The sequence below is a fragment of the Sitophilus oryzae genome, unplaced genomic scaffold (genome assembly GCF_002938485.1).
Source record: "Sitophilus oryzae breed Bouriz unplaced genomic scaffold, Soryzae_2.0 scaffold_1625_pilon_pilon, whole genome shotgun sequence".
NCBI lineage: Eukaryota > Metazoa > Arthropoda > Insecta > Coleoptera > Curculionidae > Sitophilus > Sitophilus oryzae.
This window is the reverse complement of record NW_022146309.1, coordinates 756,902-782,899: the sequence shown is the minus strand read 5'-3', so window position 1 is coordinate 782,899 and position 25,998 is coordinate 756,902. Positions and strand designations below refer to the sequence as shown.

The following is a 25,998-nucleotide window of genomic DNA, read 5'->3' as shown; positions in this document are numbered from 1 at the left end:
GTATTCTACTCGCATATAATGGCTGTTATTCACTTGGATGATAAACTTCGTCCGCGTGAATAACAGCCACCATTATATGCTCGTTGAATATTTTGAATATTTGAATATTGCCCACCACCATCACAGTATACCTAATTTTAAAGATAGTCTAGTGTAATGCTGTGATGATATAGGACTTACTTAAGCATTTCTAATAAGATATCAATACTTACGTTGAACAATTGTGCAGTCAAAATTGATGGATGTATATATCGATAATATATAATCATCTATGGTATACTTTTTTTTTACCGCGACAGTACATACTATACTGTCATCATACTGGATGGTACGAACTGTATTCCGGAAACTTTCGCAGCATATTCTTCAGATAAAAATAAATAAAAAAGTTCTTATAAATGTATGTCCTAAAATGCTCAGTTTCGGAGATACAGGGTATAGAAGTTTAATTTTTATTTCAATTTTTTCCAAATAATTTTTGAAGTAACCTCAATATTTGGATGAAAATTGGCGTTTGGGAGTTATTTCACATGAGAAATTTGATTTTGATGTCAATATGACTCCTACTTGTAACGGGTACCACCTACATATTTTTAATTGGTTTGAAGAATAATAATTTTTCGTCCGTACCTGTATAAAACTACTAAGTGAAAAAATTACGACCTTGTTTACGTAAAAATAAATTTCTTAGTAAAAATCGCTATAACTAATAAATAATAAAATGTTGGCTAAATAGTTATTAGACTGAAATAATAAATTTAAAAGGTTTTTGTACCAAAAGTTCAACAGAAACTGTTTTATCATAATGTTAACCCTAGAGAAAGATTAAGAGTAATTTAACAAAATAAAAATTTCCCAAATTTATTATATCAGCCAAATAACGATCTGCTCAACGCGTGTTTATTTTTTGTAATAATGACATAGTATTGAGTATTTCCATTCTAAATATCTTGAGAATGGTTGCTCGTAGCGATTTTATCAGGAGAGCTTTTTTACGTAAAAAGTCACGGAAATATATTTTCTCACTCAGTACTTTTATACAGGTACCGACGAAAAGTTATTACTCTTTAAAACAGTTAAAATTCATGTAGGTGGCGCCCCCTACAAATAGGAGTTATATTGACATCAAAATCAAATTTCTCATGTTAAAAAACTCCCAGACACCAATTTTCATCCAAATATTGATGTTTGGTTTGGTTTGGTTTATTAATAGTTAATGAAATTATTTGGAAAAAAATCGAAATAAAAATGAAACTTCTACACCCTATCTCCGAAACTAAGCATTTTTGGAGATTTATTTGAACTTTTTTACTTATTTTTATCTGCAGAATATGCTGCCGAAGTTTCCGGAATATAGTTCGGACCATCCATCAACTCTATTATACTATTCTTTAATATATTAGCAACTTAAAGTATCAAAAAGAAATGTTGAGTATTATTATTGCGATCATATTTTATTTCTAAATACTTATATTAGTCCCATTTTGCTTTTATTGACCTGAACTATGTACTGAGTGACGTTGTGACTTATTTATGTAATTAAATGTATTCATTTAATTACTAAATATTTATTGTCAGTCCATATCTTTAGTTGTACTCTTTGCTGCCAGTTTTTTCCCGTTTATTTTATAAAGTCGTAATCCAATTTCAGATTAGGGCATCTCCTTGGTGTTTTATGCCTCTTGGGCACTCCCGTATTTTTGATGGTCATTCTGTTATAGTTTTATTTTTAACTAGATGACTTATTTTTACCTACTGATGACTTATTTTTAACTACTGACTATGTCATTGAGGATATTTGATTTTCACTTCTGTCTCATCTATTCTATCCTCTTGTGACTCATCTCTATTATTTCAAACATATAACGATCCAAAGACCATTAAAAACCTAGAGTTTCTTATAAGATTTTGTTTCAGTATCAATGTTTTACAGATGTTGTAGCAACCAATCTAGAGCATCTTTCCTTGGGCCGAGTTGCACATTAAATTTCAAGATGACTGAATTTCGCATAATTTTACTCTTCTGCTAACGGGCAACGGCATAGCTACGTCGAAACACCGGTTCCCATTAGAACACTGAAGTTAAGTGACGTAAGGCGATACTAGTGGATGGACGGGTGACCGGTTTGAAACTCTGTCTCGTGCTGTTGTCCAAAAAAAGGTAAAAGTGTAAAATCTATTGACACACACTGCTCATTCCGCCGGTTCGAGGCCGGATGAGATAGGATATCTCGTGAGTAAGAGTCGATTTAGACACTTGCCAAGTCGGTAGGCCATTGACCATGATATGGCCGAGGATCGCGGTTCGGATTCCGCGTAATCAAAGTAGTCCCCGTCCAGATTAGCCCTGGCAGCAAAAAGGAGACGTTAACTGAAATCTTTACTTTCTTCTGCCAACTTCTGGATATAAACCAAGTTATGTATCAGCTTTTATACAAGGGTATCAGTTAATGCAAGTAGATGTATTTATCCATCTGTAATGAAGATAACATACAATGGTGTACATTTACATTGGCATCTTCAAAATTTCCACCCTTTACTGAGTTTGAAAGGAAATATTTAGATGTGTACTGTAGCGGTTTGTTTGTTCATAGCTTATACCATAAATGGATATTTTATGGTACCTATTCTATAGAAAAGTCCGTATTGAAAAAGTTTTTTTTTCGTTAGAATTAAAATCTAAAGACAAATCTTAAAATTTTTATCTTTTATTTCAGACAGTGACAATGACACCATATTTAACTCAGCCAATTCAGCACTGATAGCCTCGGAAAATTATTGGGAATGGTCATTTCAGCTGTCAAACGAAAAGTTATTTGGTTTAGATCGTAATATCATTACCTTATCTGGCAACGAGACTTTAACAAAAGTCATTTACAAGAACCAGGTCGATCACAACACTCAGCCAGTTATTTGGGCATTGAAAAATAGTAAATTTTATGGTAAAGTTAATATATTCATAACATATCGGATGAAGTGTCCGGTAATAGTGTGTCGGGCATCTGTCTGTAGCCTCCAAAATAAAAAAAAACATGGAAATTTTGTTTAAGGTCAATCCTAAAGTATGTACTAAGATGTATTTCAGGAAAATATTTTAACTTCTATTGAGTGGTTCAAAAAAGTAAGAGTGGAACAGGATGATTTTTTAAGTGGAACACTCTGTATATTATTGCATTTTTGCTTTTATTCTTTGCTATTATTTACTTTCTAATCGCTTTACATAGTCTTAAGATATTATTAAATTTATATTTATAATTTCATAGTTAACATTTTTAACATTTTTTAAAATTATTAAAAGTATAAGATATATCCTGAAATCAAAACTATGATATCTTACTATATGAATCAAAACTATGTACTGAAATCAAAACCATGTCCTTATTATAGTTGGTCTGTACTTAGTTTATCATACATATCTTAATCTTAAATCATACAGGATGTTCAAAGTTCCATTCCAGAATTTCTACAAGGGTTTCTTTAGGTGGCTTAGTTAAAATTTACTATCACCCTGTAGAAGTTAAACATATTTTCCTTAAATACATCCTCGTACATACTTTAAGTTTGCACTTAAACAAAATTCTTCCCAAGATCTTTATTCTAAGAGCTACATACCCCCGACGCGCACTATTGACGGACCCTGTATGTATATAGTATATATTTTTTCTCCATATAGGAGTACTTATCAAACATTCTGGACCACTGGAAATTACTGTTTTGGCATCAAACATTGTTATATTAAGAAGTTTAATAGGAAAAAGAATAGAAGTTGAACTAACTCTAGGTCCAACTCCAGCTGAATTATATAAAAACCAGGTTCAAGATATGGGATTAGCTCCAAAATGGGCGTTGGGTACACATAATTGCAGGTATTTTAATTATAAAGTTAGATTAATTTTCATCAAAACCAAAGTGAACATTTTTCAGAAAAGGCAGTGAAGTAGACTTGGTAAAATTACTTCAAATTTATGCATTGGATACGTATAGCTATGATGCAAACTGTATTCACGAAAATTTGTTTATGTCACTACAACAAGAAAATAGTTTTGGAGGAAATTTGACTGACTTTAGAACGACGCTTGAAAGTTTGGTTAGCTCTAGTAAATTTGTACTTTCACTTCCTCCACATGTAAGTAAAGATATTAAAGATAAAACATGGATGTATAATTTTTTTAAAATTAATAATTTAAGAGTTATCAACAGGAAAATTGATTTTTTATTTGCGACACACTGTATATTTTTAATTAACTGAAAAGAACTTACAATTACCTTTCTAATTTCGTTTTTCCTATTTTGTATTTTGTTTTTCCTTTCTTTCTAATTTGTTATAGTACCCCTTCGTTACCACTTTGTTATAGTTCGCCACTTTTAATTAGTAGCACAGAATATAATATAGCGAAGCTATAGATTATATATTCTGTGCCAGTAGGCTTTGAATTCCTTATTAATAATCTGCTTCTAATAGAACTCGGCAACATATTTTTCCAGCAAGAAGAAGCACCGCCTCAGAACGCTGAAGTTTTCAGCAAATTTCTGCTGCCAATTTCCAGAACAATTGAATAGTTAACCATGATTCCAGCCGTTGGCCGTCGAGGCCGCAGGACAGTGCCTATGGATTTTTATCTTTGCGAAAAAATAAAAATCTGATTTTTAAATGGCCCGTATAATCTAGACCAGAATTAGAAGTACTTGGCGGTTATGCGAGGGTAATTTTCACACCTACTGCGTTAATGAATTCCGCGAGAAATGTTCAAAAACGATCCCGTCTATTCAAAGCGGGTAAATTTTTAAAAACTCTATATATCGAAAAGGAATCTTTGTAAATGCTATATTTTTGAAAAGGTAATAATTTTTAATGGTTTTCAGTGAATTAAAAATATACATAGGGTCTCATGTACTCCTATCGTATAAAAAATCAAATTTTCTTCTGATAATTCTTAAATTATTAATTTTAAAAAAATTATACTTAAACTATTCAATTCTACGTAAAATGGTGATTTGGATGTTTTCACAAAAAAACAAAATTTTCCATAGCAAAGAAGTTACAGCCTATTTGTTTAAAATATACATTTTTGAAAAACACCCCGTAACTTCGAAACGGTAACGGATATCGATGTGCGGTTTTCACCATCATGTTTTTGATAAAAATTGAGTTTCAAACACCGATAATAGTTTTCGTGTGGGACCATTTGACCCACCCTGTATATGTTTTTTAAAATATAAGGTTAATATATGCATAGAGTTAAATAGAGAAAGTTAAAAAAATATCATATAGTGTTAACTATAGATGCTAATTCATTTTAACTTATTCTTGTTTACAATTGTTTATATTAGAGAGTTTTATGAGGTTTTTTTTAGTCACTGAAAGAGAATCAAGTTAGATAAACAACCAAAATTAAAGGCAGTTAGTTAAAAAAATCAGTTGGCGCAGTCGGTAGGATATCAATATATTGTATTATCCATAGGGTCTTTCTAAAATTGAGGAACAACGGTTTGATAGTTTAATAACATGATGCTCAAATAATAATTATATCTTTGTGGCGGATTCAATTATTGAAAAAACTTTGGGTTCTTCGCCAATGGGTTCTTCACCAGCTTATTTTTTCAATTTTATATATGTTCTTCCAGTGATGAAGAACTCTTTTGTTTTCCAGAAATGAACCCCCCATAAGTAATGTATAACGATACGTTAATTAAGTTAGTGTTGTTTTCAACCTTTAAACAATATATATTTTTCTCTTTAAAGATTCTAGCTTATGACAACAATTCTCTTTACGCAAGTGCAGTCAGTTTGGACGTACTGTACAAGGATCGTTCTGGAAACGTATACCTTGGAAAATACTTGAAGCTGCCCGTATCTTATCCAGATTTCACTCATCCTTCAATTGAAGACTTTCTAAAAGTACTTATGCAATGGATAAAGGATCAGATTGGTCTGGAAAAAATAAGCGGGTTTGTATTAAACAACAACTGGCCGCAAGATGACAGCTACAAAGCAACACTTAATACCAGTTTTCCATACATGACTGATAAGCTAAATGAACAAATGGTGTATACCTTACCATGGAATGTCAACACTTCTTCTAACATCTCGCATTTTGAAGTTCACAACACGTATGGCTCCTTACAATACGAGTTGCTGTATAATTACACTACAGAGAAAGAAAATTTGAAAGATTTCTTTATCGCTTCTGCCAGTAAAAATTTTGCCGATAACGAACCGGAGATATCACATAATTTTCAAACTTCGTGGGACAATTTTAAAGTTTATTTGGAGAAAACGATGTTTAGTAGTATTACAGGTAAGCATTTAGATGTAACTACGACTTGGACATATGAAAAATTATATTAGGAATCTATGCAGAATGATTCAACTAAAATTGGGCTGAAAATTGCACTGACATTTATTGCAAATTATTCAGATTAATTCTGTTTGCGGTTACGATAATTTTTCTGTTTTTAAGGCAAATTCGTTTAGCAAGGAAATTAAATAATCTTCAATAAGCAAAATCTCGCTTATTTCTAAATTTTAAAAATAATTAATTTATACAGGGTGCTACAATTTCGGGGTACAAGCATTGATATCTTGGTAACTGTAATAGATACGAACATGGTTAAAGTGAGACAAAGTTTTGCTCTTTGGGATGTTCACCAAGATGTTATCAAAACAGTTTTAAAAATTTCAAGAATTGCTGAGTTTTTTGGAAATGAAGGGATTTTTTGAAAATCAATTTTATTTTTTCCTGTAGTTACTTTTTAGAAAATCAAAAAACAAATTATACATTCTCATAGCCACTTTATTAGGGCTATCTGATAATGTTTTTAGACTTGCAAATTAGCTGACAATTTGTGAGATACCAACAATTTCATAGGCCAAATCTGTGATAGACTAACTTAAAAAATAAAATTGATTTTCAAAAAATCTGTTTTTCCAAAAAACTCAGCAATCCTTGAAATTTTTAAATCTTTTTTGATTGCATCTTGGTGAACATCCCAAAGCGCAACTTTGCCCCAATTTAACCATGGTCGTACCTATTACGGTTATAGAGTATCCATATATAATGTTCGTACCTCGAATTTCTAGTACCCTGAATATAGAAACAATAGGAATAGATAAAAATATACAGGGTATTATTCCCGAGGGGTGTCTCACTTGGGCAACACATGTACTGCCAAAATATCATTTTACAGCCAAGCGACTGCTAATGACTGCGAAGAAGACTGCCACATAATTGTAGTCGACTGCTGTAAGACTGAAGCCAACGACTGGCCAAGAAAATGAACAAATGAACATGTAATTCCAACACTAAGACACCCCTCGGTCTCTACTGTGTATGAATACAGATAAACAATAATTATTAGAGGATATTGCATTAAAATTTGAACTGTCAAAATCATTGTTTGTTTGATTAAATTATTTACTATACACAAATGGTACATAAGAAATAAGTATACGTTAATAATAATATAAAGGTATATCATCATATTTTCTAATACTTAGGTGATTATATGATTGGATTACCAGTTTGTGGTGATGGAAATTCATACAATAAAGAACTTCATGAAACGCTTTGTCTCAGATGGTACATAGCAGCAGCGTCCATGCCTTATTTCCGCATATCTTCAGGTAACTATACAACCAAGCAGGGGCGGATACAGGAATTTATTTTAGGGGGGGCCCAAAATATAAAGTAATGTAGAATATGCTTTTTAGGGCGCCATTTTTAACCCAAAAGCATAATATTTAACACAATTTACAAATTTCAGGGGGGGGGGGGCCCTCTGTATCCACCACTGCAACCAAGTTTACAGAATAATAATGTGAAACTTTTAATGACACATTTGGACGTTAATTTTAATTTATCCCATGACATTTTTAGACGATCCATATCGCGATCCGAATAGCTTAAATACGCTTTATACAACAAATGCCGTCACAACGACCATATCAAGGAGAAAATTATTTCAAGAGTATTTTTACACGATACTCAGTAAAAAGGAACCACTTATACGTCCAATGTATTACGATTATTATAGTAATAATGCTACATATTCATTAGAAAAGTATGTATATAATTTTAAATTAGTATAAATCTAAATAAATCTAATAAACGAAGGGAAATCTAATACCTTATTAATTTCTAATAAAAGAAGGGAAACTAACAATTATTATAAAACTATCTCTAAAACTTTTAAAATTGTTTAGAAATTGATATGTTATGTAAAATCACAGAAAATTAAATAAAAAATAATATATTTCTATATTTGATAAATACAAACTACACTCACCGGCACGAAAAACGGGCACCTAAAAATTTTGATGTATTTTAAAAATTAATAGATTTTGTTCTATTGGGCCGATTTTGATGATTTTTTAAGCAGTTTGTAGCTGAAGTATTTGACTTTTTAGTATCTCTTCCACATTCAAATTAAGTTTCCATCTGTCAATTATACGAGGTAAAACAAGGTTTGGTGAAAGTTTGAAACATTCCGTGGAATATGTTAACAAAGCAAAGAATTTAAAAATCATTTTATATCACAGTTTATTTTTTATTCATCTCAATAGCTTTATTTTATTGGAGATATTGGTTTTTGAATAAGACAGTAATGATTTACAGCAATTTTAGCATTGATTTTGGGTTCTCATCAATACACTTATAAAATAGTGTTTTTGTAATAGCACTGTCATTGAAAAGTCATACTATTATTGTTTTTTAATGTTTAGTAGAGATGGTTTTAACTTCTGATTTATCGGCTATTGTTGCTTTAATTGATCGTGGTACAGATTAACTTTTGGACTTAAAACCATATCTACTAGACTAACTGCCCAACAGACCATAATAATATGATTTTTCAAAGACAATGACATTACATAAATCATAAACACTGTTTTATAGGTCTGTTGACTAGGACCAAAAGCGAAGGCACGGTTCTAATGTAAAAAATACGAAATAATGTTAGTGTCTTCTTCAAAAGTCAATATGTCAAAAAAAATAAAGCTATTGAGATGAATCCAAAAACAAACTATTGAGAAATGATACACCTAAACGATGAAATGATTTTTAAATGCCTTGCTCTTTTGACGTACTCCACAGGATGTTTCAAACTTTTATGGAAATATCAACATTTTGTTTTCCTTTGTGTAATTTACAGATGACAACTTTCATTTTTAATTTAGAAAGAGGTACTAAAAAGTCAAATAATTTAGCTACAAATTGCTTAAAATCTCATCAAAATCGACTTGAACACCAGATATAAACCTTGAAAGAAATATATGAAAATTTTAAGGTGCGCGTTTTTCGTGCTGGTGAGTATAAAAATTATTTAAATAGTCCAGTGAATAAGCCAATAATAAACAAAAATCCTAGAATCCAATAACTCCTATAAAGGCCTACACTGGAACAAGACCTATGTGTATGGAAGTGGTGTTGTTATAACAATAAGACTGAAAAAAGTACTACTTGATACGTTCAGTAATTTTTTATAATTGATTATGATGCCTTCTCTACATACTTTTGTAATATTTCTTTTTTAGTCAATATGCTATTGGTACAGATGTTATAGTTGCTCAACCTCTGACATCTGGCAAATCAAAGCTTCAAGTATATCTGCCCGAAAAAAGAAAGATATGGTATGAATTATGGGGAGGTGCTATGTTTACTCCGGCGAAAAAAGATAATTATTATGTTACTATTGATATTATCGAATCGGATTGGATTGCATTTGTAGCTCAAGGATCTATAGTCGCCCTCACTGTAAGATTTTATCGTTATTTAAGACATCTGCAAAATGAATAAAATTCTGCTATAAAAAATATTAATAATTACTATTTTTTATGGCAGAATTTTATATTATTATTTTTTTTTATTTTACCTTACCCGCATCAATTATAATTATTATAATTGATGCGGGTAAGGTCTAACTATATTCATCATCTAGTGACCGTTAACTGCACAATTCGATTAACTGCACTTTTGAAAAGTCTTAATTCTAAGTGTAAAACCACTCAATATAATATTCATAACTTTTTATATTTATAACATTTTTCCAAATATTAGAGAAATGGTGACCTCTCATGTTTGGAAGAATGTTATAAATAAAAAAATATAAATATCCCAAGTGGTTTTACACTTAAACTTAAGATTTTTCAAATATTGGAATTAATCGAATTGTGTGAACGACTAAAGTTTGATTTTCATGCGACGATACGATATTAATTTTATTGATTGAATTTAAAGACTTCGGTTGGTTAGAAAATTACGGAGTTTTTAAAATTATTGCATTTTCATGCTTCCGTTCATCGGATATATGATTTGATTGTGATTGGTGTCATTTTATATTTTCATTTCCATAACGATTTTGCTGTTTTACTTATAGTCTAAGACCTAGCAACGTTTTTTTTTTTCGAGAGAGAATTTTAAGAAAGCTTGCTCTTTAATATATCTTTTACTATGCTCTCCCGAACAGAGTGCGGACCGTCTGACTGCCGGTAGACGTTGCGTTCACCACTACGCATCATATCTGTATTCAACATCTGTTCACTACTGCGCATAACAAATTCGCCCTGAATTTCAGGAACTAAGGAGGCTAGGACAAACATATTATGTGTAGCATATTTAGTTTCATAAAAAAGTAGCAAAATAATGTGAAAATCGCATCATTGTATGCAGGGGCACAACTAGACATATACTTTTAGTGGGGCTTAACTCTTTTGGGGGGGCTTAGATCACTATAAGATAATATTGATGTGAGGTTAAGACCAATTTTATAAGACACGCTCAGGTTATCTGGGGAGGCTAAGCCCCCCTGGCCCCCCTAGTTGCTCCTCTGATTGTATGTGTAATCGCATATTGTACTCATAAACGAGAAATCCCATAAGCCACACGAAAATGGAATACCCCTCGGAATACCCTGTACAGATGTGATGCGCAGTAGTCTACCGGCAGCTAGACTGCCCGCCCTTTGGTCAGGAGAGCACAGGAATGAAGCAATGAGCATAAATCAATGAGCATAGCATAGCGAATGAAGCAATGAGCATAGCAAAAAAAACAGCTTTCTTAAAATTTATGTTTTATACGCATAAAGGACGTATGATAATCAAGCATTAAATACACTGTCAATTTTATTAAAACAATTATTTAAAGAAACAAAATATTTGATTACTTAAGTAATAAGGGAACAACTAGATGCAATACTTCCTCAAAATATTAGAAGATTAACCATTAAGTGTTTTTTTGTTGGTTAGGCAAGTTTTTTGCAAGTAAAAAGCTACCGAGCAGCTGTTTATGCTTGGAACTATCACAGTGGCATATATTTCTAAACTCCAAACTTTATTTTTTTTTCTTGGTTAAGTGGCAATAAGGTTTCAGTTCCTATTTCAGTGGCAGCTTTTGCTAGATTTATTCATATTATTTTTTATTGGTAAAATACTTTCAACATTTAGTAATATTCTATAAAATATGGTCTTTATATCAATTTTTTCATAATAGAATAAGATTGAGGAGGATTGGATATATTGCCTATTGAAAAATAAAACACTAATTTACCACAGTACACCAAAACACTTTTTTAAATACTGGGCGCGCGTTTCGCTAACCATGTAAACATCATTAGCAGACGATTAAAACGCGTGTTTTGGTGTATTGTGGTGAATTGGAATTTTATTTTACTGTTGTAACACCAAAGGTTTTAACCCCCAACTGCAGCATTGTATATTACCACTATATTACAGTTTTTCACTGTCAAAGTCAAAGCCCGCTCGATCATAAAAATTTTTGGTTGTACGATACTTTCAATTTATTATGTGAAATGGATACTTGTTTCTTTCAGGATTCTAATAAACTTAACTTATACGTAGCATTGGACTGCACGAAAGAATGCACTGCAAATGGCGAATTATACAAAGATAACGTGTATATTTCGTTCACCGCCACTAATACAAGTGTTACAGTGAATAATTTGCCCGACAGTTGCGAATATACTCTTGGATATCTAAAATATTACGGATATAATGCAACCTCTGGATATGCAGGAAGATATGAAAATAATGACAATTTATGCCCAGGAGGAGGAAGTTCTACAACGATAACTTATATTACTGATTCTAAATAGGATAAAACATAATTAAGTAAATATATGTGTTTATGTATTTTTTATTCAATAAAAATATAAATTATTTTTTTAAAATTAATCGTTCTCTGGAGGAGGAATCCATCCACCAAAATGCCTCTCTAATTCCTCTGCCACGGCTATGCATAATCTGTCTTGATATGGAGCTGCTATTACCTAAATTGAAACCAAAAAAGTATCTGATGTTATTGCAGTTCAAATAAAGAAAAAACAAAGATTAATTCAGTAATCTCTAAATTTAAACAATTATGTACACTACTAAATGACTGGATTATTTCCGATTTGAGAAATTTTTAGTAAAATCTAGATTAATTTTCAAATTTTAAACAAAAATAACAATGTGATAATGTTTAAAAATATAACATAAAAATAAATAAAAGTCTCACAGACGGTTGATAAATAGCTATTAATATGCTACTATTAACAGGCAAACTATTAACTTCAATAGCAAAATAAAAATTGAATTTGTGCAGCTTTTAGAAAACAAGCTGTCAATCAGAGTTAATGATATTTTTAATGCACTTGTGTGACACACAGAAACTAGCGTGGAATAGGCAATAACCAAAATTTGACGTCAAAAAAATTATTTAGTTGTTTTGTGTACTTATTTTAAATCGGTCGCTTAAGGAGTTAAAAAGTTAAATAATGCGTTTTTTACCTTGTTTATGAAAATAAGTATATAGTATGTTATATATTTAGAAAGCTCATAACAAGGCAAATAATCGTAAAGTATCGAATTTCCCTTCATAGTATCCATACTATTTAAATCGTTAAGTCAGGGAATTCAAAGTGTCTTGTTTTTCAAATTAATAATATATTTTTTAGTAAATATGCGATAATAATTGTTTTGAGTAGTATATTTCTAGGGGTGTTATATCTCGACCCCAGAAAAGCGTCAATGAGGTATTTATCGAAAAAAAATTGAAAATTGAAATTAAAATTTTATTAATGGTAATATGGCAACGTAGGTAATCGATTAAATTTAGAAAGAAATATTTATAAAACATTATTTATAAAAAAATATTTTTATAACTTTCAAGGTAAAATAACTCGGTTATTTTGGAAAATCAAGTTTCAAGAACCATATTTTCAAGAGAAAACATGTCTTTTATCGAGATTTACCAGCCCTGAAAATATTTATACTTATTTAATAGTCCGGAAGTTTTGAAACTTTGCAGGTTTATAGGTTTTGGGGTCCCTAACTAAAATCCATAAAATCCACATTTCCAGACTTACCGCCGGCGCGGCCATCTTGTCAAGATGGCGCCCAAAATCGGTATTTTGTAAATATCTCAAAAACTATGCGTTTTTCGTAAAAATTTGAGGATAAAAATTAAAGAGAATAAAATTTCCTATAAAAAAGGTTCTATGAAAATTTTCGCTAAAGTCAACCATTTAGGTACAAAATCCCTGGAAATTTTACAATTTTGCGTAAAATTATGATATATGTATAGTCGATTTTCCGAAATCAAATGTCGATTAGGGTTCCCTAAAACTAGTTTTAGTTTAGTTTCTTCAATTTTGTCATGAGAGAGAGAAGGCTTACTTCACTAGGTAAATTAAAAACTTTAACTTATCTTCACAAGCCCGACGGACCTGGCTCATTGATGTCAAAGTCGATCGTGTCTGCTGAGCTGGGCTCATCAGGGTGGTTTCTCAATTCGTCCAACTCTTCATCTTCAGCCGCCAGAGGGATATCTACAGGCAAGTCCAACTCCTCTTCATCGGATTCAATGGGAAATCCTGTGACGTTGTCACAGGATTTCCCTAGCAGTATGTACAAATCATTGAACATTTTAATCCTGCTTTTCTGCATCCGCAGGCTTTACCACAATTGTTGGTTTTGCATTTACAGGATAAAAAATGCCAATAGGGATTTTGGAGCTGGATCTTTCAACGTTGTGACTGGAGTAATGCCTGTTTGTTTTCTTCCAACCCCATTCTTCGGCATCTTTGGTACAACCAGACCCATGCCAAACCTGGTGGTGGTAAGTTCGCAATGAATGCTGTCCAGCACGACAATTAATTATTCATAAATTAATGAGCGAATTAATGATATGCCACTGTTTCATGACAAAATTGAAGAAACTAGACTAAAACTAGTTTTAGTGAACCCTAATCGACATTTCATTTTGGAAAATCGACTATATATATCATATATATCATACGCAAAATTGCAAAATTTCAGGTATTTTTGTGCTTAAACGGTTCATTTTAGCGAAAATTTTCATAGAACATATTTTATAGGAAATTTCTTTAATTTTACTCTCTTCAAATTTTTGCGAAACACGCATAGTTTTCGAGATATTTATAAAATACCAATTTTTATGCCGGCGGCAAGTCTGGAAATGTACATTTTATGGATTTTAGTTAGGGACCCCAAAACCTATAAACCTGCAAAGTTTCAAAACTTCCGGATTTTTTTCCAAGCAGGCCCCTTTCTTTATCCCCAATGACTCAACTATAAGTCTCATCCTGTATATTAATAACCTTCTGTCTAGTCACATCAGAAACTACTACTAATCAACGCTAGTACTTTAGCAGATAACACATACCTGAACACCAATAGGCATACCATCTTTATCAAATCCGCATGGTATACTTGTAGCAGGTAGACCCAGCGCATTAGCAATAATCATGTAAGCATATCCATTTTTTAAAATTGCCTGATTATGCTTGTGCGCTGGTTCGTGAAACGTCGGTAAAATAATAACACCATTATCTTTAAGTTTTTCCTTAAAATTGAAATAAATATACTCATAAATTACAGTTAAGCGATAAAGAAAAAATGGTATTAGAACTTACCACTATAAACGTTTTTAATTTGGCATTTTCTTGACTGTAATCGCCAACAACATATTTAAAAGAAGTTCGAAGAAATAGAAAACCATGAGATTATGGGTAAATTTTGATCTTCCAAAAGGGACTTTGTTAATTCACTATAAATAAACTATTTTCCTAAAATAGAAATTAAATATAGTTAATAAAAAGTATTTTTTTATTGTTATTTAAAATATTATTATATCTTTTGCAATAATTAATTTAGAGAAATTTTATGCTATACCGGATGCGTCTCAAAAGAGGCTCACCCCTATAACTTTTTATTTTTATAGATTAAAAAACGAGATTTGATATTTTAGTATATGATATAAATTTGGATTGATTGACGTATTCATTTGTTTTTGGTGTCTTCTTGTTTCACCGGAAATTACTACAACTTTTGATTTTTAAATGGCACTGTCGATTTTTTTATTTTATTCGATAAAAAAAATGACATTCTAATAGAATGACATATCATATGTCAACTTTTTAATATCCTCTCTTAATAAAAAATCGTATTTCAAAATTCAATCTAGAGTATCATGGCGATGTTAAAAATACTAATTTTAATCAAGGAGCTTTGGAAAAATATATTTGACCATCTAATGTTTTTAGTGTCTTGTCCTGGCCAGTTAGAAAAATGCTCAAATCGTATTTTTAATCATATCTCAATTTTTTCAAATGGAACGAGGGTGGCTCATTAACATATTTGAAAAAACATTTTTTATGGATAATTTGATACCACACACTTGATATTTCGTGTCAAATTTTCGTTACGAACCGCAAGTTATAACTTCAGATAAACCATATGCGAAAATGCCAAAAGTTGACATATGATATGTCATTCTATTCAAAGTGTTATTCTATATCGAATAAAGTAAAAAAAACCGAGGGTGCATTCTAAAAAGTTTTAGTCATTTCGGTGAAACAGGAAGTGACCGAAAATAATTGAATACGTCAATCAATTCTAATTTATGTCATATACTAACATACCATATCTCGTTTTTAAACTAAAAAAATAAAAAGTTATAGGGGTGTGCTGTTTTAAGACGCACGCGGTATAACAAATTATTTTTCTTTATATTTAATCATGCAATTTGGACTAAACAATTCAGAACTCTCGGTATTATTATCAACTTCTTACCCCCTTCAAAACGTTCGGGATATCTTTTAATGAAAATATCGCCGATCCACATACAACAGATACATTTTTTGAATTCATCAAATTTATAGTCATGTACTTTTGCACCACAGTGACTCTTCAAATGGCTAACGGAGTCCCTCACAGCTGCTTGTATCTCTTTCGACACTCTAGGCAACGTAACATTAAAATTTAGACTTTCCAAGTAGAAAACGTTTAATTTACATAAGTCAACCTAAAAATAATAAACGTCTAAATTAAAATAGTTATAGAAAATTGCGTATTAGTATTCGTTACGTGTTCATATAAATTTAATTCTGATCCTATTCGGCTACCACACATTGCGTTCATGATCAATTTAAAATCGCAGGCATATCTTACTAATGGTCCAATTACTAAAAAATCGTAGTATTTCTCATCATGTCCGATTGGAAAATGACCTTTGAGAGGAACTGTTCCTGAAATATTAAAAATTTTGCCTTATGACTTTTATATTTCAGTTGTCAGTCTTACTAGGTGTAGGTTTGTGACCAAAAACCCCATTAAAAGCTGCTGGTAATCTCACAGAACCTGCTATGTCTGATCCTATACCTATTAGTGAAGCACCGGCACCTAGAAGTGCCCCCTGAAAATAACTTTAATCATACAAAATGTAAAAAGCTAATGTATGGTTTCATTAAGTAAAACTTTGTGAAAAGATTTATCAAATAATATATTTGCATGATACACTATATAATAACTGGTCACTAGCTTCAGAGAACTTTATTTCCATCTTACTAGTAAGTATAATAAATTCCTAATGAACATCTTTTTAATGTCTTCTTTTATATTTTTAATATTTCTTAGAAGAAAAAGATGCAAGGTGATGATAATTTTGCTCTTTTCTTAAATGTTAAGTTCTATCTCTAATAGGTTAAGATATATGGTATTTGGTCAAGTTGGCATATATAAGCTGTTAAATGTCACACCTATCCATAATATAACTACATTTTTGGAAAATAACACCTTATCACTTTTTTATGTCTTGTCTTATTTTAAAAATATTTCTAACTGGTTCTAAGTTACACATATAGTTGGAAGTTTAATTTAAATTAGCTTAAACTTACGTCTAACAAGAACTAATAACTTTTAAGAAGCTATATAGCTTATATAAGAAGCTAAAGCTTTTTTAAGAAGCTAAACAAGTAAAGAAAGTGTAAAAAGGCAGCACTGAGTGACATTTTTGTTGCAAAAATACTTTAACTGTCTGACAAGTTGACCAGCTGATTTTCAAAGTATGTCTCAACCGTTGATTAGAAAAATAAGAAGATGCCCAAACCTTATGGAAGATTTCGTGGTACAAAATATGTCCAAGATATAGCTGGCGTTACCGTTATTTGTCCAAGATTTAGTTTAGCTCTGTGCCGACCCGCTTACAGCGCAGCAAATAAAGAATATTGTACCGTAGTTCTGCTTTTATTCGACAGACTGTATGGTTGCCGGAGATAGTGTTGCCAGAACTACGGATTAATCTGTAGATTTATGTTTGAGTACAGTATGTTAATCATACGGATTGTGTATCATTAAACAATTTAATATAGTATTATATGATTAAACAAAGGCGTCAAAATTGGCTTGGAAATGAAGATCGGTGTTATTTCATATGTAAAATATTATGCTAAATGGTGATCATATGAAATATTCAGTACCTATAAAAGAATTTTTATTTTTGATGTTTAACACGAATAAATTTTCAATACATAAAAGCTGATTGTTCATCCAAAGATATTTTCGTCAAACACATTACAGATATCACACATTTTAATATGGCAACACTATCACTTTCAGTTCCACACCGTGTTCGATTTGCCTTCGTGAGCCGAATTAGAGAAAATGAGTGTTTTATGCGTTGGCCGCAGAACAAGTAGAGGCTCCACCGTACACCACTTGAGACGTAAGAGGAAATCAAGTCTTGCCAGGAATTCGCCCATTAGGTTGCGTATCTTCCCAATTCTTCAATCAACGCTTCAACATTAAGCTCCATTAAAAACAGCCTAACCAAATAAAGCATAAAATAAAATACCTATAATATCTAAGAATTTTGAAATTTAAAACACGTCAATATTTTATATTAATTATATATTCGATTGTTTTTTTTTTCGTAATTTGTAATCTTCTCTTAAATTAAAAAAGAATGATAATTACTGTATGCTGCCACCCTATATCGTCATTTATCACATTATTTATTTTTCTAATGAATACTTGATGAAACTAAAAATTAATTTCAGAGTTGTTCAGAGTGACAATATATAGTACGGAAGTATTTTGTGTCCCGTGGGAAAGTTAATGAAGGGAAGGTATTAGTGGTACTAATCGATAGATGAAAAAAATGATGTGTGGCCGGCCGTAGCTCCAGCGTTAGTGTGTCGATCTGCGGAGCGGAAGGTACTGGGTTCGATCCCCAGCCAGTACGGTCGCTTTATTTATTTAAATAAAAATATTTATTTATCTAAATAGAGCGACCAACGAGCCGCCACCACCTCAAAGGAAGGCAATGGCAAACCACCTTGAGTATATTTGCCTTGTACAGCCTTCTCAAATATGCCGTTCGGATTCGGCAATAAACTGTAGGTCCCGTGTACTTGTGAAACACTGATGACCCACATCACAAGTACATGCGAGAGGTAGCCGACGTTCTATATAGAGTATGGCACTGTAAGAAGAAGAATCGATAGATAAAAACATGTAGTCCAATAATGTCGATGGTGACACTTTCACAGATGTTGCGTGTGGCTATGATGACGTCATCTAAGATGGCCGTCGCTTCATTATGAACCAAATGGCATATCTCTCTGCTGAACCGATTCCAATTTATCTTATTTTGAGCCTTCAAGACAGACTTGATAATGGATCAGTCAGTCTTTGGGCACCTATAAAAAAATAAACTTAAACTTTGTTCGATCAACAAGAAACAAATTAAAAGTGAAAATTGCTGGATCCCTTACAGGACTTAAATGCAGACCGTTCTCTTTTTGCTTGACTTCTCATTGTCGCACGATCTCAACGTGAAATAGACCTACGCACAACCTTAGGAAAGTATGAAATGCAGCTGTGCCCAGATCCATGTTTGCATTAGACGGAACAATGCATCAGTGCCCAGCTAAAAGTAAATTAATTCAAATCTTGAAGTCTGTAGTAGAATCCACTGCCAAAGATTCTTTGTCATATGGGAGAATTGCAGGCTCTTGTTCGCCCAAAAGATCCAAAGGAAATACTGGCAATATGATAAACTTCATGTTATTTTCGATTACTTGGGCGAATCAATAAAAAAACCTTATTAGGGATAAAAGGCTTCGTGACGGTGTCGCAACAACTGTGCGGACCACAAAATATGTGACACAACTGACATATCAAATATAAATTTGAAAAAGTTGTTGTCACATACTCGTACCAAGGATCTATTAACCACCTATCTTGCACATACAATTCAAGTCATGCCAAGATATCAGCAAAAAAATATGTTGTTTCATGGTGCACGGAAGTTTTTGCGACGCACTGCTCTTTGGATTGTTTAAAGAGTTTTAGTTTTGCTAGTGAAACGCTATGCAAGGCTTTCCGAAAACACCTATTTTGTACTATCGTCAGGCGAGGTAACATCAGTTAAAAACATATATATTTCACTCGGACCACTAAAATCTTCGGCAATGCCCGGGTTCCATGAAATATCTGATGTGACACCACCGGAAGTTTGTTTGGAAAAGGAAAGTTGTCATACCGGAAGGCATTTGTTTCAGCGAGTGAAAAAGAACTTACCGCCTTGCAGAAACTTGGTACCAGTGATTTAGTAACTAATGATGTTTTGCATCAGCTAGAAATATTTATTTGTCAAGATTATAAAGCGAGCACTCTAACAAAATCACTTGCAGAATTACGATGGTGAATGTTTACTGGCAAACAAGCCCTTGGAGATAAGTTACCCCCCACTAGAGGTTCTCTTGTACCCGCAATTAAGAGAGCTAACCTTCAAGCCTTTGTGTGGCCAAAAGATGATGAACCAAATGCAGTCATCCCTAATCCAGTTGGACACGGCTGGTATTTGGAAGAGGGAGGAGTGCTTACCCCTGTTTTGTGTGAAGAACCATGTGCTCCAGAGTATCTTCTTCAACTAATTAGATGTTCGTGTCTTAAAAATCGATGTTCACCACCATGTAAATGTTTAGCTAACAATATGCCTTGCATAGAGTTGTAATGCGGACCAATCAACTTGTGATAATTTGCATCCGCCTGATTTTGCCGACGAAGGTAGTGATGAAGTTGGTAGTGATGATGTCGATTTGTAATTTTATTAATATACATATATGTGCAAATGTATCACTTAATTTTTTTTAAATACATGAACTTATATAACGTAGACCATATTTTTACCAAAATAAAATAACACAATATTTTTTTCACTTTAAATCCAATCAGCAACGAAAATATTATTATTATATTATTATTATAATATTATATATATTATTTATATTATTATTTTTGCAATACTTTCAAGAATTAATTGTTTTCCTCTTTACATTACCTTTCTAACAAGCTATAAAAAATGAAATCAGTTAAATAGCGACGACGATAGCGCACATTGTCTATATTGCTATGGCGGCCATTTTGTTTAACGCACTCCGAACAAACACAACATCTGTGACGGTGTCACCATAAAAATTAATGGATTGCATAATTTTTCTGATAAAACAACTCCACTGGCACCTTCCCTTCATGAAGTTTTCCACGGGAAGCTGTTTTTTATACGTTGTGCTCCCCAACTAATATATCTAACATATTTTTTTGTATTATACAGGGTTGTTCACCACATACGACACGGAATATTGTAGCTAAACGATTAGATTTTGGCAAATTGTAAGTTTTGGGTTCGTTGAATGACTATTAGAGCTACAATTTAAAAATATTTTTACAAGATACAGAGTATCCCAAATAAATATAAAATATTAAAGTTGTATTTTTTTAAATAGAACACCCTGTATGTTATTGCATTTTTAGTTTCTATGATTAAAATAAAGGTAAATTTGATTAAGGTTTATTACACTTAAACCTTACCGTTTTTGAAATATTTTCAATTTTGTGAAATTGCAGTATAAATTTTAAGGCTTCATTTCTCCGAGGCTATCAAAGTTTTTAATACTAAATATTTACTGAAGTTTATTTATTGATCAGTTATTGTGTTGCAATAATAAAAATTATTCTACCTTATACAGAGTGTCTAAAAAATTATTTTAAATAATTACTAGCTTTAAACGGCAATAACTTGTTTAATTTAAATGGAACACCTTGTATATTTTATGAGAATCAGATGCACAATTTAATCGTGTATCAAATTGTATTATACCACTTTTTACCTATCCCTTCAAGTTTTCGTAGAAAATCCATTTACTTATTATAATTTAGACCTCATTTATCAACGTACCCATGGAATATTGACATTTTAGATTGTTTTTAAAACAACAAATGTACAAAATGTATAGACTAGTAATATTATCGTTTTTAGTAAAACGATAATATTGCTAGCCCATTTTTATGCAAAAAGAAAACTATTTAAATCTTTATAATAGAGTATACCATTAATTAAATATACCACCAGTATTTCCGCCCAAATATTAATTAATTACATACTTAATTGTGTTCGTTAATAAGTTATTCTAAATAAATGTGGATTTGAATCAGAAATCAATATAATAATAAGTTATGAAAATGAACGTCTCTGTTGTTATAAATAAGCATTTGTCAAAAAATAAAATATCATTTTTAAGGTGTTTTTTTACCACACTGTCTAATACACATACATAATTCAGTTTTTAGTATTTGGAGCAATCAATTATTATTAATTAATGCAAGCAGTCCATTAATGTAGTTTGAATACTGGAATCATATTAATTGGTCCTTTTTACAAATATTTAAACATTTTTTCTATTTTTTAATGACATAAACGAACTATATCGACAATATTAGTATTGTATCATCCTTTAAAAATTTGTTACATCTTTAAAAATAATAAAAAATGTCAATATTCCAAGGGTATATTGATAATTGAGGTCTAAATTATAAGAAAATGCATTTTCTAAGAAAACCTGAAGACATAGATAAAAAATGATATAATATAATTTGATAGACAATTAAATTGTGCATCTGATTATCATAAAATATACAGGGTGTTCCATTTGAATTAAAGAAGTTATTGCTGTTTAAAACTAGTTATTATATAAAATAAATTTTTAGACACTCTGTATAAGGTAGTATAATTTTTATTATTGCAACACAAAATTTAGTAAATTGAAATACTTCAGTACAATATTTGGTTTTAAAAACTTAAATACGCCTAGAGAAATAAAGCATTATAATTATTACTGTATTTTGACAAAAACTTAAATATTTCAAACGGTAAGATTAAAATGCGGTAAACCTTAATCAAATTTACCTTTATCTTAATTGTAGAAACTAAAAATGTAATAATATACAGGGTGTTCCATTTCAAAAAAATACAACTTTGATATTTTTTTTATTTGGGACACTCTGTATCTTGTAAAAATATTTTTAAATTGTAGCTCTAATAGTCCTTCAACGAACCCAAAACATACAATATGCAAAAATCTAATAGTTTAGCTACAATAGTCCGCGTCTTATGTGGTGAACAACCCTGTATATTCTAAGAAATCATTAAACCATCTTTATTATATACTTTTGTATCTTGGTGTTTCAGTAACATGTGTATTTAAAGTAACATCTGGTGTAAGCAACATAACGATGTGTACCTATGTTTAATTAAAACATTTAGAATCTATTTGTACTTTTTTGCTTTAAGGTGAAACTAATTTTACATTAATTATCTATTTATTTTAATTTAATTGCATATATGGATATATATTATATATTAATGTTAAAATTATTGGAGCAGTAAAGAACAGTATCGTAAGCAATAACACTGTCTATGTAATTATTATTTTTAAACAATATAAAAAAATTTTACCATATTTTAGTGACATACTACATATATATCAGGTACTTTGTACCGGTGTATTGCCTATTAAATAAATTAAATATTTTATTAATAAAATTTATTAAATTAAAATGTATAAATTTTCATAGAAATAAAGGGAAAAAAAGATAGCAAATTAAATCGTTTTTTATTTATTCAATTCGTCTCTTAGACATCTTAGACAACTCTTAAGAATAAAATGGTTCCATCATGTCTCAAACGTGTCGGTCCTTGAAAAAGCTAACTGCGAGAGTATTGAAGTCATGATTACAAAGTCCCGCTTAAGATGGGCTGGTCACGTATGCAGAATGCAAGAAAACCGCATACAGAAATCTCAGCTTTACGGTGAGCTTGTAGACGGTAAGAGGAGGCCGGGTGGACAACTCAAATGGTACAAGGATATTTTCCACGAAAACTTAAAGGGAATTAACAAGCAGAATGAGTGGGAAGAAGCAGCTCACAATAGAACGGAATGGAGAAGAATTGTAGTCAGTTAACAGCGATAACCAAAAAGAGAAGAGGCCACAAAGCAATGAGATTTTTGAATGTCCAGAGTGCGGTAGACAGATAACATCACGTATCGGGCTTTTCAGTCACAGAAAAGCTCATGGAAGAAAACGCCTTGCGCCATCTTCTGATGCGTGTCAAATACTCGTCAGCGAGTAATGGCAGTATGTATGTATGTATGCAATTCGTCTAGATACATTCATTTTATTTAGAGGTAAAAGCAGGTATATATATATATATATATATATATATATATATATATATATATATATATATATATATATATATATATATATATATATTAGATATGTTTATTTTTCAAGTTATTGAAGTAAATATTCAGCAAAATAAAACACTAGGTAATTCACCAATACGCCAAAAAACTTTACTTTTAAACACTAAATGTTACAGTGTTTAAAAGTAAAGTGTTTTGGTGTACTGAGCTGAATTGGTGTTTTATTTTCCTGTTGTAACACCCAGATTCCAAAATATTTCAACCCTCAATTGTAATAACGGAAAGTAACAGTCAGTAATTCACATTCAGTAAACTTACTTCACCTCCAGATGATCCTCCAGAAGTACATGTGGTATCGTAGGGATTATTAGTGTAACCATTTACATGATTATAGCATTCCCAAGCCAAAGCCATTTCAGGTGCAGCGGATACTAAAAGTACGATTCCTCCACTACTCCTTATCTTTGCTACAGCTTCTCCGTCAGTTTCAGCTTTAAATCCTTTCCTAGATTGGAGCCCAACGCACAAACTTAGATCTAAAAGCACACTATGTATGTAGTTTTTAGAAATGCTATTAGAAATTCTTATATTAGTTACCAAATGGCAATCGACATCAATCGCGTCCGAACTTGTCAGCGAACCCTCGATGCCCCTTTGATGATCGGAGAAAAACCGCCTCAAGACGGGTCACGGCGTATCAAGTCAATTGTATCGTTATACTGTATCAAAACACGTCCAAATGACAGACCGTGATACGTGTATCCGATACGCAGTGTTAAGATACGCTCCAAAATTCGGATTGGCATGTATCAGATACGGTATCACAAAGGTGTACCATATGATCGCGTTAATTCGGCGTCCAAACTCGCGATCATGATACATGTTGGTGCAACGCGACGGAGATATGATACACCAAGATGCTACATATGTAGACCCGGCCTAAGCGGCTTTTTACTAGTACAACAAATTTGCCTAACCACTAAAAATGCTTATCGTTCCAGATTTTTTCTAATTATTGCTTCTTTGATTATTTATATACTTCCTTTTTTATCTTTTTTTTTATCTTTTTTTATCTTTTTTCTTTTTCTATTTTTTACCTTTTTTTTTATTTAACACTACATGACATAAATAAACATAATATAACTGAAAATTATAAAACAAATAAGAAATGATATACAGAAGGCTTATTCAGGTAAGTAATTTTAACAGATCGTCAATAGTTTATAGTAAACGTATCTGCTGAAAACTAAAGTATTCTGTGAATTGTTAATATTTGTACTTAAACATGTTTATTTTATTTAATAATATTTTTTCAAGATATATTTTCCTTTCTCTTTTTTCATTTTTTGCTTCTGACGACGGGAGGAGATATATCTCCTGAAACGTTAAGCATTTTGTAATAATATTAAGGTAAGGCAAATTTGTTTACATGGTTATTGCCAAGCTCGCTGGTGTTTGAGTTCGACACTGGTGTTTTGAAAAAATAACTTTTTATTTTTGAGATTTCTCTTCTAGTAGCGAAAAACTTTGGGAGATATATAATGCTTGAGTCAGCAGGTATCGTTAAATTTCCGTTTCAACATGACATTCTGTGATGGAAAAGAAAACTTACAATAATATTGACAGTTATTATTAATAAAACTAGTTAGAGTCTAAGAATTTAAAAAAAAGTGGAGTCTAGTTGATAAATTTACACCCTCTACACTATGCCGAAAAAGCAGTCCGAAGAGAGTCCAAAGCAGATCAAGGTCGTATTTCCTTGTCTAACTTTGTCTTGTCTCGGCTTATCTACGGTTGTCTCCGCTTGAATTGGCCTATTTTCATTTCTTAGAAAGGCCTCGAAACTACTCGTAACAATTATTTCCTTCACTACGCGTGGAGAGATTTTTTTGACTACTTTCCGTTGTCTCTTTTTATCTCGTTTAATTTCGTTTTGTCTCGAGCTACTTCCATGACGCCGTGTCGGCTTCTAAACCCGAGACAAAGGATTTTGTTTCATAAATTTCAGTGAAATAAGTAAACCTAGACATTTCTAAAATGTTTGTTGTTACAATGATAATTTGTTAGTCACACCTCGTTTTATGCTGATATATAAATATTCCACAATACTAATATTTGAACACGCGTTTATAATATATATATATATATATA

General features: G+C 31.5%; 1 protein-coding gene and 1 pseudogene across 1 annotated transcript in view; one reads left to right on the top strand and one right to left on the bottom strand.

The window, feature by feature from the left end:
• LOC115880495 (alpha-glucosidase-like) overlaps positions 1 to 12,179 on the top strand; it is a 16,681-nt gene extending 4,502 nt beyond the window's left edge. Inside the window, exons 5-12 of the mRNA XM_030897705.1 lie at positions 2,718 to 2,942; positions 3,674 to 3,866; positions 3,925 to 4,126; positions 5,744 to 6,299; positions 7,499 to 7,624; positions 7,878 to 8,061; positions 9,533 to 9,752; positions 11,827 to 12,179. Of these exons, the coding sequence (XP_030753565.1) occupies positions 2,718 to 2,942; positions 3,674 to 3,866; positions 3,925 to 4,126; positions 5,744 to 6,299; positions 7,499 to 7,624; positions 7,878 to 8,061; positions 9,533 to 9,752; positions 11,827 to 12,108 (1,988 nt within the window). The 3' untranslated portion in view covers positions 12,109 to 12,179. The remainder of the gene's footprint in view (positions 1 to 2,717; positions 2,943 to 3,673; positions 3,867 to 3,924; positions 4,127 to 5,743; positions 6,300 to 7,498; positions 7,625 to 7,877; positions 8,062 to 9,532; positions 9,753 to 11,826) is intronic.
• The window catches only part of LOC115880512, a 14,746-nt pseudogene continuing 887 nt past the window's right edge, over positions 12,140 to 25,998 (bottom strand).